This window comes from Peromyscus californicus, unplaced genomic scaffold, assembly GCF_007827085.1.
Source record: "Peromyscus californicus insignis strain IS unplaced genomic scaffold, ASM782708v3 Scaffold_6__1_contigs__length_162567912, whole genome shotgun sequence".
Taxonomy (NCBI): domain Eukaryota; kingdom Metazoa; phylum Chordata; class Mammalia; order Rodentia; family Cricetidae; genus Peromyscus; species Peromyscus californicus.
In genome coordinates this window covers 123043796-123064123 of record NW_026294584.1, presented here as the reverse complement: position 1 = coordinate 123064123, position 20328 = coordinate 123043796, and the positions used below count along the sequence as shown (strand labels likewise).

Genomic DNA, 20328 nt, shown 5'->3' with positions numbered 1-20328 from the left:
GTAGGATAATCTTGATTGGGAAAGTAAGACATTAATCAAATGCTTTGTTTACAGGATATTGGGCAATCCCAAGAACTTGGAGTTCTCTTGGCATCAGTATCAATTAGACATAGGAAACTTCTTGAAGGATGTTCTCCAAATAGTTCTGTGGGGACTGGTGAGGTAGTAAGGAAGGCTATTATATTTTTAAACAATTTTTTTACATTTGCATTGTGTATACTCATTGTGCATGGTACTACTGTGTTACAAAGAGCTATTTCCGTGTGAACATACACTGTGTGGTAAGAAAGGAAAAGAGCAGAAAGAAGTATGAGGGTGAATACATGCAAAAGGAACAACTGTAATTTTATAGCTTCTTTATCACAGGGAAGATGTAAAATTCTTATGATTAAGTAACGTTTTATTAATAGAGAAAAAGTAAATATGGAAAATGGCAATACTTGATTCTACAGAACATAGAGACTGCACCATCCTTACAATTTTTCTATGAACCTGAACACACCCACAGAAGAAAAAAGAATTCCAAAAAGAAAAATCTCATGTGTATCCATGCTATATAAGCCTAGTGACTGGAGGAGAAAAGGAGTGATGGGAAATAGGGGTGGGGAAGTCTCTCTTAGATACATAAAGAATGCACATTCAATCACATATACTCTGAGGGGGAAAAATACTAAGGATGGGGGGGGGGGGTCAACCAGATATCAGTCTATCTCAAGGCACAAGCAAACACTCCCATAGCCAAAATCATGCTAGACATGAAATGAAGAGAATTACTCAACAGCAATGGAATAAAATAAAAGGCCTGTTTATTTTCACAGCCCTGAGCTTGCTTCACCCAGATCCCTTGGAATAAAGTTTCTCATCACATCAAGTTTGGTCATGACTAGACTCTTACCAAAGCTAAAAGAAGCACAACAACAGGGAAACTCTCCAAAGTTCCCTATCCCCCATCTGTCGTCAAAGGAGCCCTTTCACCAGAGCAGGAGACCACAGGAGTCAGCCAAGTCTGGGACTTACCTTCAGCATCACAGGTTTCTCTTCCTCCTTGTCAATGGGAATGTTTGTGCTGTGAACCCAGGTGTTTGTGCACAGGTGTCTGAGACGGACATAGGAGTTCCTAAAGGGAAGCAATGAGAAACCTCAGACACAGGGACATTTGAGTTCCTCTAGAGCCACTGGTCAACACTCATTCTGTCAAGAGAGTGAGCTACCAAAAGAGTTCTCTGCTAGAGACACTGGACAGAATATACTTAGGAATCAGTGATTCCTGTCACCAATGTGTTTACAATAAAGAGTACTTCATAATGACTCTAACGTTTTTGAAATATGTGATATTTCTAAAAGATACCCAGTGAATAAATACTAGAAACAGTATGAGACAGAGCCACGGAACGGGGTATATGCTACTGAGTGTGTATTATTACTTGTTACAACAGCTAATAACCAATTTTCAAAAGGCTCAATAAAGCAAAAAAAAAAATGAAATCATAAAATTTCTAGAAGAAAAGATGAGTAAATGTCTAGCTATCCTGTGGGGCAGAGAGAGCTTCCTGAAGCTCTGTAATAAAGTATGAAGTGTAATTTTTTTTTTTTTTTGAGACAGGATTTCTCTATGTAACAGTCCTGTCTGTCCTGGAACTCGCTTTGTAAACCAGGCTGTCCGAGACCTCCCTTGTGTAGACCAGGCTGGCCTCTAACTCACTGAGATCCGCCTGGGTCTGCCTCCCAAGTACTGGGATTAAAGGCGTGCGCCACCACAGCCCAACAAAGTCTAAAATTTTAAAACAAAAAGAAGGTAAATTTGATTATATGGTCAAAAATTTGAATCCTTTGTAGAGAAAGTGTGAGTGAGGAGGAGGGTGTGTGTGAGGGTGTGTGTGTGTGTGTGTGTGTGTGTGTGTGTGTGTGTGTGTGTGTGCGCGCGCGTGCACGCGCGCTTCTGTTCATGGTTATCATGAAAAAAGCTAAAAAATCAAAAGAACACACAAACTTTAAAAGTTACTGATCCATACACACAATGGATTCCTACAAATCAGTAAGAAACATGATTAATAAAGATGCAACCAAGACACGGGCAATACTTGAAGATAAAATATAAGTTGCAGATAGACATTCAACTTAGTATGTAATTAATACAGAACAAACTTCTAATTTGGTTCTATCACATTTTTAGGATCCCAAGGCTGAGAACAGCTAGTACTTAGAAGAGCATAGCAACATGAATTCTCCTAAGCTTTTACGGTAGGTGTTTTCTTTTAGTGAGAGGATGGCTCAAGGACCTTGACATTCTAGACACAAGCTATACCACTGAGCTGCACTCGCAGCCCCATGCACTGGGGTCTGGTGTAGTTGGGATAACATGATAAAGGAAATACGAACACATGAACATAATTATCTTCTTTTATTTACAAACTCCAATTTTAGATTTTTCCAGAAGGAAAAACAGCACAGGTGCACTATGTGTTACAAAGATGCTCAGTCAAGTGTTATTTCTGAGACTAAAAACTGTACCGTCTAGTGGTCACAAAGACCGAGTCCTTTACAGTATACGTAATGCCAGTTTCTTAAAATGATAACAGATGATAATCACTTACTTGAAAACATATCCATGATACAGAATTCCATTAAGATCAACTCAAAGTAGCTCACAGTTTCATGTATGACAAATCACACGTTACAGTTGTGCCCAGAAACCTCTTGGAACCTCCATGAACCCAGGATCTTAAGTGCAGCTGATTCCCTCTGAGTAGCTGAATTATATATAGTTGCTACTATATATAATTGCTCATTATTTTTTCTCTGATAAATATAATTTTATGGTTATTTCTTTATATGATGAACGAGCATCATGTTTAAGACATTTTTTACTTCTGCTTCACTTCTGAAATAGTAGAAAACAATAGAAGGAGTTTCACCCTTCGAGACAAGATGGGAGCACACCAAGCAAGCAGAAGCAACAGGAAACTGACAGGAAAAAGCACAGTTAGGAGACAGTTGTAGAGGACTCAGAAACATGAAAGATCCTGTTACAGAAAACCGAGATGACTTTGGACTGGAACTTTTGACACTGGTAGGCCAGGGGCTGATCAGCTAAAGTGGAAGTCATTCAAAGTAAGAGTAATTTAGGACCAAGGCATGCCATATTCATGGAAGAGACCAAGCTAGACACACACCTTCAGTAGACCTTGGTTTCCTTTGCTGTAACTGTCCTGAACATTTCAAGGCCAGAAGAGAGAAACCCTCATGTTATTTACTTTCACTAGCATGAACTAGACAATATGGACAAGATATTAAAGAGCGACATTTGCATTTTTTTTCATTCTGAGTGAGTTTGGTTCATTTTCTGTATTTTCCGCGTGTAACCAAAGCTTGGAGCATACTTTTAGCTGGATAATTATATTCCATAGATTCCTACAACAAATAATCCTAATCCTTAACTCAAAAGTCATGTTGTTGGGACAAGTACACAAGAGTCACTCAAGTAGATGTCCTTCCAATGCTCTTTAAAATAATGTAACTCATGCATACTGCAATTTTATTATCTGGTTCAATATATCTGGGATGGGTCATTATCCCTCTTATTTGGCTCTGAAGCACATTTTATCCACTGGTTATTACAAAAGATACATTGTGCACGTGTCCAACTTTCTACACCGCGATCTGTAATAAGAAAAATACAGCACAATTTTAAAATGACTTATAGTTAGCACACACAGTCATGGATGGCATCTTAATACTTCTGTGCTGTTCTATTTGGTTCTCATGTGTTCCTCCTCCACAGCCGAGTTTTAATATGCAGAGAAAGGAATGTGTTACTCCTAAGGTCACTTAGATTCCATGTGATCAATGGATAAGAGGCCCTATTCTCTTCTGGCTCTGAGGATGGTAGCCAAGAACGAGAATGAAGAAAAAAATGTCAAGGCAAAGATCCAGCAAGATCATAAATGAACACACTGGTAGACCATGCCAGAGCTATTATCCCCCAAGGCTGAATGTAAGTCCTTGCCTCTTGTTCCCGAGCTTAGAATCAGTCTGAGGACACCTGCTCACAAAGAAAGTTGGCCAAGAAGCAGTAACAAAGGCATAGAACACAGAGGAGGGGCCTCAACTAGCCAACACGACTTAGGCAGCTGACTCGAAACAAACTTTCCTTCTCCTGGGTTTATGGGGATTTCCAAGATTCTGGGGAATACAGGCCAATGAGTTTCTGGTTCCCTCTTTGCCAAGGAATGCAATAAAGAAGGTTCTCACGGACAGTGTGATATGCTACATCACATCTTTCAGCTCTTCACTAGTCCAACAATGTCTGTGCACAGGCTTAATGTTACTTCCTTGTTTTCTGACATCCCAAGAAAATTTCACTTATCTTCAGAACTGAGAAAATGGAAAATCATTTAAGCTGCAATGTTTTTGAGTTCTGCAGACTAGCACCTATTTATATTATAGACAGTGAAGGAAAAAGGAAGCTTTTAAAATGCAATATATCCTACCTCAAAATGTGTTTTAAAAAATTTCAAAATGAATAAAAAAAACTAAGGGTAAACAATGAAAATGAATAAAACCTTGAAGAAAATATCACTACAAAATTTTATGGTCATAGTTTTTTTTAGGTCAGAAGCCAAAAGCAGAATCAAATAAAATGAACCTCTTCAGGACACCATCAAAGACTGGAAAAATAGCATGCAAGAAGACATTTGCATATCGTAGATCAGATGTTTATATCTAGAAAACACAACTCAATAATTAAAGGATGTATAATTAATAAAAATGACAAAGAATATGAGAAGATATAGACCTAAGAAGACGATCAACATGTTTGATCATCAGAGAAATGTAAATCCAATCCTCAGTGAGATCTCATTTCACATTAATTGGATAACTCAAAAAAAAATAGTGACAAATATTGGTGAGAACTGGAATCCTCACATACTTGCTTGATGGGCATAGAAGTGGTGTGTCTACTTTGAGAGACAACCTGTCAGCTCCTCAAAGGTTAAACACAAGATTACCCCATGGTGCAGCAACTCTGCTTCTAGATATGGACTCAAGAGAAATATGGGATCACAAAAATGTGTAAGCAAACATTCATGAAGATATAAGTCATATACAGGCAGAGTACAAACAATTAAATAGTCACCAGGTAATAAATGAGGGCCTACAATATAAAGTATGTATCACCCATAAAGTAATAGATAATAAGACCAAAATGGAAAGACCAAAATAGATAATAAGACCAAAATAATAAATAAGACCAAATGGGAACAGGAGAGGGAGGGAGATGGGGGAGAGGAAGGGGTAGTAGTGGACTATAACCAAAACTGAAGATCTATGAAAAAGCCTTTTGGAAACCTGTCAGTTAGTAAGCTCATTTTAAAATCCAAATAAAAAAATAGTTTGAATAGAATTATCCTTCACGAGAGGAGATTATTTATCCAGTTAACTAAAGAGATTATCTAGGTTTGGGGAAGGAGAAAAAGATATTAAAATACTGAACTGCCTGAGATATGTATTAATAACCTAAACAGCACTTTTAAATTTGTGTGTGTGTTTTTAGTGTGTACAGTGTGTGTGCCTGCATGAGTGTAGATGTTAAAGGACAACCTTGGATGTCAATTCTCACCTTCCACACCTTGCTTGAGACAGTCTCTTGCTCTCCACTGATACACCAGCCTACTGATACACCAGGCTATCAGCTCATAAGCTTCCGAGTACTCTCCTGTCTCTACCGCCCATCTTGTTAGGAAAGCACTGGGATTACAGATGCAGACTGCTGCTTCAGCTTTACTACAGTTCTAGGGACTCAAGCTCAGGCCTTTAGCTTGGATGCCAAGCATGTTATCCCCCAGGCCATCTCCCCAGCCCCAAGACAGTACTTTTAAATAAAAAGTGTTGTGTGTATGTGTATGTGTGCTTGCAGGAGTTTATGTGCCCACACAGGCTAGAAGAGTATCAGATTCCATAAAACTGGAGTTACAGACAGCTGTGAGCCACCAGGTATGTGTTGGAACCAAACCTGGGTCCTTTGTGCTCTTAATCCACGAGCCAGCTCTCCAGCCTCATGAATGCAGTACTTTTTACCCACCCACCAAGAACTTACCATTGATGAGTCATACATAACTCAATGTCTTGTTGGAGCCAGTTCAAATGCTTCACTGATTCCTTCAAAAGTGCTTCAAGAAAAGACCATGATGCTTTGCATTCCAAGAAACACATCCAGGCCATCAAGACCAGTCCTGATTTGTCTTGAAATAAGGAATTTTAAAATCATACCTTGGGACAAGGCTGTCACCTCCGCGAAGAGTTGTGGGGTCTAGCTCAAAGATGGAGGAGATGTCATTGCCTTCAGGCACGGAGACCAGAGAGTATACCATTTTTTCTTGGGCATTTCTCAACCTACTCCTAGATGCATCCTGGTCAGGGTCCACCTGAGAACAAAAGGTAGCAAGTGAGGAGCTCTGTAGGTAAAAACCTCACCACCACCATTCCACAGTCCACAGGAAGAGAGGAGAAACAAGAGTGAATGTCAGCGGCTGGCAGGAGAAGGAACAACGTGTCCGAGTAGCTCTACAAGACAACCATTGGCCACTGGACCCAAAACTATTTATTCTCAACTTCTTTGTGTTGACACTCAAAATGTTCAAACGCTGTGAAGGGACAACGGCAGATGACTAGGGAAAGAGCTACTGGGAACAAAGATCTTCGCTCCATCCATGGGCAACAGCTGGGGAGCAGAGATGCACTTGAGGTAAACTTGGCCTGTGAAACTAGTTATTTGTGATGGTACTAATCTACAGCAATGGTTGTCGACCAAAAAGACGACATGAACATTTCCTAGGGGAAGAAATAAAATAAACCAGACTCCAAGTGTCCCTGAGTAATATTCCAGTACAGTTTGACAAGTCACTCTAGCCCTGAAGAACACACTGGTCACTGATTAAGAAGGCTGCTGGTGACAAAGCAAAGGACCGCTAATGCTACAGTGGGATTTGGTTGAAATGAAAGAAAATCCTTTACAGTAAAACCTGATGAACAATGATGAAGGTATTGTGGGCAACACTAAGGACACATTCTCATCTCCAAAGCAAAGTCCATGCGCCAGAGATGTTAGCCAGTGCGCTTAGCCTGAATGCCTGCTCAGATGGGCTCTGCAATCTCTTTCAGCTCGGTGACCTCACGTGCAATTCTTTTCAATGCCTGACATCCCTAGTGTGACCACATGCCCTGTGGGTGTTGGGAAAACGTGATTTCCTCATCCCTGGCTTGCTTCTCTCTGGTTGAAACATCACCTCCTGCCCAAATAAATACACAGAGGAAGACAAGACCAGGAATACTCAGCAATCGAGAACAGGAAGTCAAGTCAAAGGTAAAGGAACGAACGTGAGAAAACTCAGCTCCACAAGGCTGAGATCTAACTTCTGTTCCCATCAATGCATCCATCCATCCATCCATGAATCAATCAGTAAATGAAAGTTCTTTTAGTCTTATACAGATCTGTAACATCAGCTAACGGGGCTACTGGAGAGGCTGGGGATTGGGTGGGCTTGTGGTGGTACTTGATCCCAGCGGTTCAAGACTAGCCTCAACAACATAGTAAGACCCTGTCTCAAAAAACAAACCACAAATAAACATCCAATTAAGAAGTTCTCTTAATACCCTATATAAAAACAAATCTTAGGCCTTTTATTCTTGCTATGCTAAAGGAACATCTGGAGCAAGACCACTCTGTCCCTTTGATTGACATCTGTTCTCTCCTAACTCTTGTCCCCTGAAGTGTTCACAAAGTCTGAACCAGCTATGACTCAGGGCTTGGTTACAGGCAGTGACAGTTCAGAGACGGCAGCAGATCTAGAGGAAAACTGTGGCTTCAATATGCTTTCTCTATCTAGCCAAGGAACCCAGAAGCAGAGTCCTCGGTGCACAGTCGGCATGCGCCACCTAGTGGGAAGAGAGGCACACATGCTAAGGGCAGCAGAGAAACAATCCTCAGGTTGGCCTTTTACTCTCTCTGGGACCAGGCAAGTAACCACTGATTTTAGAAGCACCTAACACAGCTGGTTAGGTCTAACGCTTCACTGATGCCAACCTCAGGAAAACCAAGAGCAGATGAGAAAAGGGTATTTTTACCCGGGCTTATCTGACTCTTGACTCCCCATTCTCACTCCCAAGCTAAAGATACAATGAAGGAAGCAGGGCCCTCTCAAAGCTAATACTTGCCTATGGAAACCCATGCTGTGCTTCCAGCCTCTTGGGTGCAAGTAAAACCCTCTCTACACACCCATCCTCCAGGTGCAGACCAAGTCCCAGCAACTGCGGGACCATCAGAGCAATGCCATCTTGATCTACATCCAGCCTGCTGGTGTACTACTGGCATGGGGAAGTGCAAGACTCAGAAAGACCCCGAGATACGTCATGTTAGGACCACCCATCAAGGCCTTTCCTAACTCTTCTGACATCAAGATGACCTGCTGGATAGGAGCACACCGAAGTCCCTACTGATGTCGTGCAACCTGAAAACGTTGCTTGTTTAGAGGAGGAAAGTGAGGCTCAGAGAAGGAAAGTTAAAAAAAAACAAAGCTTGTCAGTGATGAGGCTGGTACTTAAATGAAGGTCTGTCTTTCTTCCCTCCTTCCTGGGCTTGTGATCTCAGCACTTTATCTTACATTGAGAATTATGTCTTCCTTCCTACACAGAGCCCGAAGGAGTAGTGTCATCCCCATAGCACCAATGGTTCACCAGGACATCTTCTTCCCCTCAAATGAGCCATAGCTTGATATTCATGCCAAGGGCCAGACTCCCTTGGTGATACCTCAGCTGGCAGCACTGAGATCACACATGGCAGTTTCCTCTCTCAAATAAAGAATGTCCAAGAATAAGAAATGTCAAACAAGAAGATAAAGGCAGGCCAAGGGTTCAGACTAGCAGGGAACTAGATTAGGTCTGCTTTCCAAGCCGGATTAGATGTGGAAGACAAGTCTTCCAAATGCTTGTAGAAGTAAAGGTGACAGAAAGGCCAGGGGAAGGAGATGAGGCCTAGGTACTCGGTGGGACACAGTGAGAGGAAGAGATGGCCCTAGTAAGCCTATGTAGTCACAGCCAGAAGTCCCCAGCCATGATGACTCCGTTTCTTTCAAAGCCAACCTTCTACCCCAACATAACTGGAAGGTTAACCATTAACACAGGAGTCACACACCTTCGTTTTTAGTTATCTCCATCTTGCTTCCCCTCTTTGATGTGCCATTTCATATTTTAATAGAAAAACAAGTACCCTCAAGACTATCTACTATACCAACCACTGAGAACAGCACATGTACTCACAGATCAACAGACAGCAACTGCCTGGCATTTTGTTTGGTCTGCATTCAGCATAATCAAGCACTCCACAAATAGAACCATTTTGTGGATGTTCTTATGTCCATGAAACATGACCACTGCCTTCTTCAGCTCCTAGTACCCTGAGCATACACAGGTCAATATTATTTGGTCATATTTCTTTAAAGCTAAATCCATTTTGCATTGAAATTCCAAATCATATCAAAACCTAAAGCCCATTTCTGACTTTGGAAAAAGCAAGGTTAGAGGTTAGCACCTGACTGTCCCATCTGAGGACATGTATACCAGGCCTCATGTGTTAACTCTGAAGTTGAAAGGATACTATTCACTATTACTTCAAAAATCTACATGAGTCACAGATCAGGGTCAACAGCATTAAGGCAACTGTTTGTAAGAGGCCAACTTTCACAAGGACCAAGGCCATCTCCCACCCAGAAATATTCCAAGAGATACTATGTACTTCTCCAGCTTAGAGTGGAGACTATTGACTGTACAGGAAAAACATCAAAACCAGCAGGGCCTGGACCAATCAGGCCACAGGATGTCATCCACGACTTCCTTTAAGAGATGCACAGGACAAGATCTTGTTCTAAGTCTTCCCCTTCCCCAACACTCAAAAGCCACTTGACAATTTCTTAAATGGGGCTCCAGGTTATTTGGCCTCAGCCTACCAGACAAAGACAGGAAGGCTCTTGCCTATACTTACTGAGGGCTGAAACTCCAGGCATTCTTCCTCAAAGTCAGGGTCTACCTGATGAAAAAGAATCATTAGGAAATTAAAACATCCATTGCTTTCTCGGGGACCAGGACCCATGTGCAGGAGATGTCAATACCTGCAGCCATCCTTGATCAGCTAAGAATGTGTCCCTTCCCTCTAGTCACAGAACCAGCATGCCACAGCACCAACACAAGTTACACAGTTACAATACACACAGGATAATCCACCAGTCACTAGCAGACAGTTCAGCTCCAAATAGAGACAAGGAAAATACAACAGATTCACTAGGGGAGCAACGGTACAGGCCTACGATAAAGATAATGTCAACACACAGTCATTGATAACCCAGCTTACTTTAGATGACAGAAAAAGAGGAAACAGAAGGCCTCTAGAAAGAGCTACATTCACCTTAAGATGTAACAGATAAGACAACCACCCTTAATCTTTAACCACATAATCACAGGTTTTTAAAGCTGCTTGGTGGGGTCTCTTCCTCCCTAAGATTCCATTTTAAATGTCAACTTCGACTTCTTCATGTTTGGTTCCTAAGTATTTCAAAATCATCAGTTCGTACAAGTATCAGACACTCTAGGTGGTTTACAAATTGAGATTCCAAATTCCTAGGGCCAGTGCCAGAAGCAGTACTGATAACCTACAGAAATCCTTGGAAATCCTGGGCCAGTGGTACCAGTCAACAGTGGGGTCTTTTGATGTACTACTAGAATCTGAATATGACTGTCGTACATCTTCCATCAGATCAGAGTAAAACTCAACAGATGCTCCACAGCAGGATGCTCCTTAATTTAATACAAAAATTAAAATGGAAATTCTTCCTATCCTTAAACACCAAGTCCTTCCTTTCCTTAAAAAGCGTTCATAAGCTAGATCCGGTGGCTTACACTTGGGAGTCTCAGTGCCTAGGAGGCTGAGACAGGAGGATAGAGAATTCAAAGCCAGCCTGGGCTACAGAGTAAGACCATGACTCAAAAATATAATTTGAGAGACAGGCAGCACATAGGAGCACATGCCTTTAACCCCAGCACTTGGGAGGCAGAGATAAGTAGAGTTCTGTGAGTTCAAGGTCAGCCTGGTCTACATAGTAGTTTCCAGGCAAGGAGGAGCTATACAGTGAGGCCTCAACTCAAACTAAAAAAAAAAAAAAAAATGTTAATTTGATTCCTGATACTCTTATAAGATTGATGACACCTATGTCTCCCACTATGCCCCAGGAAATCAGATTTCTCTGTGAAGTTCTCAAGTTCCCCATGCATTCCAATACTTCTGATTATATATACCATGTGTCCGGTGCAGACATGTATCAGGCACTTGTGTCAGGAGTGGGGTTGGTAGATAAGTATAAGCAAAGCAGCATACGACAACAAAAACAGAGAATCACCCTACCAACCTACATTTCCCGTCTCCCTGCTTCTTGATCAGGACGCCCCTGTCAAGTCCCACAGAATGTTAGTATGTCATTTGTAATTTTCCTTTTCTATGAGACAGAAGGAAACAGAAAGGCAGCAGGAAAAGCACGATGGCCGAGTACTCCCTTGAGCTTCCAGGCGTCCAGTGGCTAGGTGAGTGAAGAAAGACAATCACAGTGAATTCACTTTCCAAGAGAAAGCCACGTGCAGCTACTTACCTCTGCTGCCAAGTAATGCCCTGTAGCCAGGTGCTTAAACCGGAAGAGGCTGTTCCAGTACCCAGCTCCACCCCGACATGGGTCGTGCTGGACTACCTGCAAGAGGAAAGATAGTTAATGGGTGTGGAAGAGCTGTCAGCCCACACTGAGATGGCACTGAACTGGAGACGTCACAAGTCACAGTTCACTAGTGGCATTTTCAAGCGTGGGGGGCATTCAGCACCTTTCTACAAAGCTGTGCTAAGCTTCGGTTGGAACACCTCAATTTAGAGATGCAGAATCATTAAAATGTTGTTTCTCCATAGAAGGGATTGTCTCCTAGTTAACATTGGAATAAGAACTGCAATGCTATTTAAATCTTCTGCCTTCATACTAATGAAAGAATAAGACTCTATTGCTAGTTGTGTATATGGGTGTGTGTGTGTGTGTGTGTGTGTGTGTGTGTGTGTGTGTGTGTGCATGTGCACATGTGTGTGCATTCATCTTGTGTTTGCACATATAGAGGCCAGAGGTTGACTTCAGGTATCTTGTTCTATTGCTTTCCCTGCACCTGGAGCCTTCCATTTTGGCTGGACTGGCTTGGCCAGCAAGCATCTGGGAATCTGCCTGTCTGTGCTTCCCTAAGGCTGAGGTTAGGGTATGCATCACTACACCCAGCTCTTATGTGGAAGTAGGGATCCAAACCCATGGCAAGTGCTGAGCCATTTCCCTTACCACAGGAATAAAGAGTAAAATTCATCCACACAAAATGCACAAGTTGATAAAACAGAATTTCAGAGCTCTTTCCCATACATGCATTTATGTATGGCAACACATTTGCAGATCTGTGCTTTGAAATGTGAGAGTGAGGAGAGTCTGGGGCAATTTACCATAAAATTTTCAGCTTCTAGCCATGATAATGCAACTGACATATGTAACCATTGTGCTGTGACATACAGATGACATTACCACAGTAAAGGGGAAAATTGGGAAGGATTATGACACAAATGTATTTGTTAGACAGGAAGTGGTGTATCTCTGTGGTCTCTCGGAGCAGGCGCAGCAGCCCAATGATGGTATATATAAGTACAGGCTCATGGGGTAAAGGAGAAGGTCAGAGCTGGGGAGGAAAAGCGCTAGAGATATAATGCGCCACACAGAGAAAGTGCCAGAAATTTGCATAAGTTTTGGATTGACTATCAAATCATCAATACCTAAAGACCCTTTAAGATCCCCCAAAAGGATTAAGATGGGCATAGGAGTACAGTTCAGTGGCAGAGCACTTGCCTGGCACACACAAAGCCCAAGGTTCATTCCCCATCTACACACCCCCACACATGCACATATATATACACATGAAAGTGTCTCACATACACATACACCTGGAACTTTAATATACCCCGAGCTTTCAAGGGGCTAGGAATGGTTTTGATGGGCAAACTTTGGCAGAGAGATCCTGTGGAACCATGATGAGCATTTATCATTAATAATGGATCCTCAAACATAGACTACCTCGACCTAGAAATGCATGAAAATGAACCTCCACAGGACTAAACTGATTCACAGGAATGTGACTCCAACAAAACAAAACTCCCTTTTCCTAAAAAGAACAACAAATCCTACATACCTAATAAAGTTACACTGCGCCTTCTACCAAAGAATTACAAAGTCCTACACTGTGAAGCAATAAGGAGGTGACCCATTAACTCAGTTAGATGACATCAAAGATCCAGCTTAGGTCAGGTCAGTTGGTCAAAGCAGAAAACGTATCTGAGAAATAACGACCCCAATCTCATTGACAAATACCCATATAGTCAAGAAGCTAAAGAACTCTGAAGGGGTAAAGCACACACATGCGCATATGCACACACAAAGGAACACCACAGTTAGACTGAGACACTGTACATGGAGAACAAAGATTTAAAAAACACTGTACTCACATCACAAGCAATATAAACAAAAATCCAACAAAACTACTTTTTAGAAATGAAAGCCACATGGAGAAGCCAGAACCATGATACACTGATGGAATTAATAGTGTGCAGGCACTTTAGGAGGCAAACTAGGTACTCTAGATAGGTCCCACTTAAGCCTATCACCCACGATTCTACTCTTGAGACATGAAAATACTTGCACACAAAAATTAGCACAAAGATGTTCATAGTTGCAGTCTTCATGAGAGCCAAAAAGTGAAAATGACCCAAAAGTTGTCAAATGATAAATAAATACATAGAAAGGTAAACCCATATAATGGAATATTACTTGGGTGTAAAGAAATAAAGGACTCACATATGCCAATACAGATGAACTCTGAAGATAGTATTTGCCACATCTTAATGTGTGCAACCCTCGATTCCTACGTTGACATCGAACCCTCAAAGCTCAGAACCTTATGAAGGGAATCTACACCCTTACACAAGACTACAGAGAGTTCCCTAATTCACTGTGCCATGTGATGACATTTGGATTGACTATCAAATCACCAATACCTAAAGACCCTTTAAGATCCCCCAAAAGGATTAAGATGGGCATAGGAGTACAGTTCAGTGGCAGAGCACTTGCCTGGCACACACAAAGCCCAAGGTTCATCCCCCATCTACACACCCCCACACATGCACATATATGTACACATGAAATTTCCCATTCTGTTATAGCAGCCTGAACTGCAGTAAAACACTCCACTATGCAAAGGAAGCCACATACAAAGAACGGTTTACAGGATTGTCCATGGAAGAAGTTGATTCCATCCCAGGGAAGTGGGATGTGGTGGGGGTTGGGGAAGTGAGGAGTGACTGCTAATGGGGATGGGCTTCTTGGAGATGATTTAAAAAAAAAACCACCTCTAAAATTTAAAGGGCCATTAGTTGTATGGCCCTATGAATCTATTAAAAATTACTGAATTTTTCAGTGTGACTATGCAGTGTATGAATTGCACTCCAATAAAGCTGTTAATTAAAAGAAGGAAAAACACTTTAAAATGAAGGTAAAACAAAGGTATTTTCACACAAATGGGAATTTGTCCATGGCAGACCTGCACTACAAGAAACCAGGGGAGTTCTTCGGCAGGAAGAAATCCTCGATACAAACTTGGATCTCTGTGAAAGATCACAGAGCTTAGTATGGTAACTATGCAAGCAAATATGGAAGACCTCTGTGTGCTCCTGTTGGCATGTCTTTGAAACATGAGCGACTGCTTCTCTGGGTGTCCAACATTTTGGCTTCTCTGAGCCACACTAAGCAAGGGGTTCTAGCCCACAGACTGCAGGGTGCAAGGGCATACATACACTTATATGAAGATGTAAGGGCTACTAGTTAGACACACCTGGGTGCAAGGCAAATAATAAAATGACGTGATGTTTATGATCCATGTAGAAATAAAATATATGACCATAACAACCCAAGGAACAATAAGGAGGAAACAGAAGGAAAGTATCATAACACGTGACTATTACAACATGTTAACTAAAACTAGGTGGCTATGCCAATACATAATGAGAATCTCAAGAGCTCTTTAAAATTTGTTTTTGAAATTTATGTGTATGAGTGTTTTGCCTAATTGTATTTCTGTGCACCATGTGCATGCAATGCCCAGGATGGGCCAGAAGAGGGCATCAGAGTCCCTGGGAATGGAGTTACAGATCTTGGTTAGCTGCCTTGTGAGTGCTAAGAATTGAACTTTGGTTCTCTAGAAGGGCAGTCAGTCTCTGCTTCTCAGACTACCCCAGATCTACTTTTTTTTAATCCATAAAATACCTGGTGTTGTTTTCCTTCTTTTTTTTTGTTTGTTTTTTTTTGTTTTGTTTTGCTTTTTGTTTTTGTTTTTCACGACAGGGTTTCTCTGTGTAGCTTTGCACCTTTCCTGGATCTCTCTCTGTAGACCAGGCTGGCCTCAAACTCAGAGATCCGCCTGTCTCTGCCTCCCAAGTGCTGGGACTAAAGGCGTGCGCCGCCACCGCCAGCGTTGTTTTCTTTCTTTTACTTTGAAGGAACACTTAAGTTTCCAGTAAGATAAAAAACAATTTAAAGAGAGACTAAATATTTTCATATGAAATTCAGAAACTAAAAATAAAAATAAAAATCTGGCAGGAGACAGGTCTTGATGGAGTAAGAAATCAATAGCTGGTTGTCCTCGGAGGAAAAAAAGCAAATACTCTCGAGTGAACTTTCAAGTTAAATCCCCTTGGAAAATTAGCATCTTTTTTATTCGTCTCAATCCATTTTGAATGAGGAAGGCTTGGCCAACCACTTTTAAGGCCCTGGAGTGAAATGCTCTGACTTCTGTAGGCTTGCACATTTCTTTCAACTTACGTTCTAGCAGGGCAAAACTCTGCTTATAAAATGTCAACTATGCAAAAATATCCTGTCCACTGAAAAAAGGCTCAATGGAAGTGGTTAAGCCAAGGAAATGAGGGTCTTTTTTCCCTCTGCTTCCTAGATGTTTAGTTTTTCCTTACTTTGCATTTACCACTTGCAGTTAACCTGGGGAGACTGCTGCCCTAGCTGCCTCCTCTATCTTCTGCCTCTTCCTCTCCTGCCTCCTCCTGCTCTCTGCTTCTCTCCCACTCCCTGACTTCCTCTTCCTGCTTCCTCTCTGCTTTCCTCCCACTCCCTGACTTCCTCTTCCTGCTTCCTCCTCCTCTCTGCTTCCCTCCTCCACTCCCTGACTTCCTCTCCTGCCTCCTCCTCCTCCTGCTTCCCTCTCCCACTCCCTGACTTCCTCTTCCTGCCTCCTCCTCCTGCTTCCCTCTCCCACTCCCTGACTTCCTCTTCCTGTCTCCTCCTCCTCTCTGCTTTCTCCCTCACTCCCTGACTTCCTCTTCCTGCCTCCTCCCCCTGCTTCCCTCCCCCACTCCCTGACTTCCTCTTCCTGCCTCCTCCTCTCTGCTTCCCTCCCCCACTCCCTGACTTCCTCTTCCTGCCTCCTCCTCTCTGCTTCCCTCCTCCACTTCCTGACTTCCTCTCCCTGACTTCTTCCTCTATTCACTTTCTCCTCCCTCTGACACTGTTTTGAATGCAAAGGAAAAACAAACGAAACCTCACTAGGGTGGGAAAAAGGAGGGTATCGGGGACAAAGACAAAGTTCAAGCTCTCAACGAGTTTATAATCCAACTGGATTGACTGGCCCTAAACAAACGTGAACAACAGCCTGAGAACAAATGCTACAGATGTGGAGAGGAGAAGGCAAAGAAAACAGAGGAAGAGGTCACCAAAAAAAGGTAGATGGATGGACAGACAGATGGATGATGGACAGACAGATGGACAGATGGACAGACAGAGACAGAGGTGTCTTCTCATCATAGCAACTACAGCAAATTATCTACACAATGCCAAGATGAGCCTATTTTTTAATCCAGGTAAAAGGAAAGGAAGGGGATTTTTAAGTAAGCAAAGTATTTGAGCAGACCTTCTACCAGAAAAGATGCCCAGGCAATAAATGAGCACAAAGAACATTAGCAGCAGCATCATTGGGGGGGGGGGGGGGGCACAAGAAGCGTCACCTTCACATCTACATTAATGGTTAACATGGAAAAGAATGATCATATTCAATACTCATGGTTGAGAATTTGTGCACATTCTTTCCACTTCAGAAAACTGTTGGGCAATTTCAATCTTGTTCTCAGTTTTCTTTTTGTTCTGATTTGGGTCAGGGTATCTACAGGTAGTCCCACTTGACCTTAAACTTGTGGCAATCCTTGGCTCCCAAATACTAGAAATAGAGGAATGTCACCACACCTGGATTCAGACTAGCAATTTCTTATAATGTTAAATGTTACCCAATATAGGTCCACTTATGCCACTTGTATGCAGGTGAACACATGAAAGCTTACATCTAAGCACAAATGGCCCTGAAGATTGATTTAACAGCTCCCAATTAGAAACCACTCCAATGCCATCAACAAATGGCAGATCTGCAAGCTGCACAGGATGTGGACAACAGAACATCATGAGGCAAGACAAAGAAATGGATTGTCTGAAGCACATAATGACACAGACCCAGTGAGGACTGCCTAGTCTAAAGGCTGCTCTGTGATATTCAAGAGCCTGGCTACCTATTGGGGGCCACCTATCCAGGAGAAAATGGAAAGTGCCCGGGAACATGCTGAGGGACTTTTCAGGGGCTACTTTTCTTCTGGTTCTTGATCCGGATGCTGACTCCTTGGCTGAGTAGACGTGTAAACAAACACAGAATTTTGTGTTTATGACTTGGGTATTTTGCTGTTTTTGTCTTGATTTCAATCAAGATGTGACACAATCGTGGCCAGATGGAGGGAGAAAGTTGACAAATAGAGAAAGAAATGCAACCACTCAGAGGGAGATTTCGAGAAGGCAGGAGAGCTCTGCCTTTCTTCATGCTCTCCGTATCTCTATAATCAAACATGCAAATACATTTTTTTCTTGGTCTTACAAGCCTATTCCTCAGGACAGAATTACCATCTTCTGTAAGCAACATGCTGACTTTGCTGTCACTCAAAACACCTCTGCATACTTCTTCCCTCCCTGTGAGTGACATTCCCAATGGCCTGCAGTCTGGACAGATGACATTTGAGGTTCTGGTCTCCAATGAGTTCATCTTCCCATGTCCATACTGTGTTGCCCCCAAAGCCAGGTTAGTCAAATTTATGCCAAGGCTGTCTCGTATCATGTTTCCAGTTCTATGCCTTTCTCTTACATGACATGACCAACTCCACTTATCTCCCTTCCAAAATGCAGATCCTCTAATAAATACAAGCTAAGATGCTAACTCTTTCAGTCTTTTAAATTATTTTGACAATTTAATGCATGTATATGATACATTCATTCTGTTCACTCCCTTCACTTGACTCTCTTCTCTACCTCCCTTCACTATCAACTCTCACCCCCTCCCCTCTACCTTCCCCTTTCCCAGATTGTGACTTTAGTTTTTGTTTTGTGACGCATTTTAACCAGGGCCATTTGGGTGACCAGTGGATTGAAACCATCCATTGCCATTTAGGAAATCTTCATCCTCACCCAATCAGCTCATCCTCTCTTACCAAATCCTCCAGAGCACATGGAATACCCCTCCTGTCACCTCGGCCATTCAGCTGAATATGTCTGCTATCCGGATGCTTATTTTCTTTTCATTTTTGAGAAATTCATGCATGAGTACTGAAATTACATGATTTCCCTCCACCCTCAAAGTCCTCTCTTGCCCCTCCATTCTTCTCAAATCCCACGGGCTCGTATATTATTATTGTTGTTACTGTTATTAGTATTAGTATTATTTGAACCTGCTGAGTTAATTCAATGTTGCTCATAGGTATAAAAGCTTAGGGCTTGATCACTTAGGAAGGGGTAACCTATCAGGAGGCTTGTCCCTGGAGAAGACAATTCCTGTCTCTGTAGCCACTGTTTTCCTGTAGCTCTTGGGATGTGGCCTTTTGAGGTTCCCTTCCATCCAGAGGTAGGTCAACTGGTGTGTCATTTTTTTCAGGTCTTGTTTAGGTAATCATATTGTCAGATTTCATGAGTACAGCTTCCCCCTCACATGTAGAGGATACTATCTCACAACTTAATTTGTGTCCCAGCGCCAGTACAGGAGTCACGTACTTATCAATGTCGGGTGGATTATTTGGTTGAATAATATTGTGACAGATAAACAAGCCAGAGAAAGGGAAAAGAAAAACAACAGAAGAGGAAAGGTGAAAGTAAGAAACAGCCATTTCTGGTGACTCAAGAATGTGTAGATGTTGTCTTTCTCCATAAGGCCATGCAACATCCATCCGGTACATCATGGTGTGCTTGCTTTCCTGGGCCATCTCTACTTGTTTTTACAAAACCTGGATATGATTTAGAAACACATCTGTACAGAGGTTTACATCCAAACTCCAGCACCTACATCCCCAGCCCCCACCCCAACCCCAACCCACCCCCGCCTCTCATGGCCCACTCCTTTACCTCCACAGCCTCCTCCTTACCTCCACCTCCCACAGGGCTTTGGAGCTGGTGGCCGATGTGGCTGACTGTCGGCCAGTTGTCCTCAGGAAGACATGCTGCTTCTTCCTGTGCTCATCACATGTGAGGAACTTCTCTTGCTCAGCATGGAAGAGTCTCACCACATCGCCCTGTACGTCAGTGCAAGATGGGAGTAAGGGAAAAATGAGTTTGGAAACAACACCAACCTGCGGTCCTGAGAAAAGCAGAGTGCCCAAAGCATCCAACTTACTCCCTTTAAAATGTCATCTTTGTTATCGCTCCATTTCATGAAAAGGACTATTTTCCAGCTTGTGTTGCAGTTGACGGAGTTGACCTAGAAAGCAAATCAAAAGTTAATTTTTCACATAGCTCCTAGAATAGCTATGTCATCCAGTCCCAGAGTTCCTCACTGCAACCAGGAAGGCCAGCTGGGCTCTTGTTCTAGTTCAGAAGGCTATACTGTCCCTGCATGATCACCTGTCTGAATGCATGGTCCTCAGCTGGACGAGCTGTTTCGGCAGAATTTGGAACCTTTAAGAGGAGGGACCTAGCTGCAGGCCTGAGGTTTTCGGCCTGGCCTAGCTTCCTGTTCTATGGACCTGTGCACTGCCTAACACTGTACAAGCTGCGCTGCTCCCATCACTGTGGCCCCCACCTTGCCTGGGAACCACAATAATCCATAAATTGCTTTGTTTCAGATACTTAGTCGAGGCAATAAGAAAAG

General features: G+C 42.5%; 1 protein-coding gene across 1 annotated transcript in view; it reads right to left on the bottom strand.

The window, feature by feature from the left end:
• The window catches only part of Itpr1 (inositol 1,4,5-trisphosphate receptor type 1), a 344324-nt gene that overhangs the window by 182018 nt on the left and 141978 nt on the right, over positions 1–20328 (bottom strand). The window contains exons 9-14 of the mRNA XM_052719669.1: positions 19855–19938; positions 19607–19753; positions 11691–11786; positions 10037–10081; positions 6271–6425; positions 1018–1117 (exon numbers count right to left, since the gene is read on the bottom strand). Of these exons, the coding sequence (XP_052575629.1) occupies positions 1018–1117; positions 6271–6425; positions 10037–10081; positions 11691–11786; positions 19607–19753; positions 19855–19938 (627 nt within the window). The remainder of the gene's footprint in view (positions 1–1017; positions 1118–6270; positions 6426–10036; positions 10082–11690; positions 11787–19606; positions 19754–19854; positions 19939–20328) is intronic.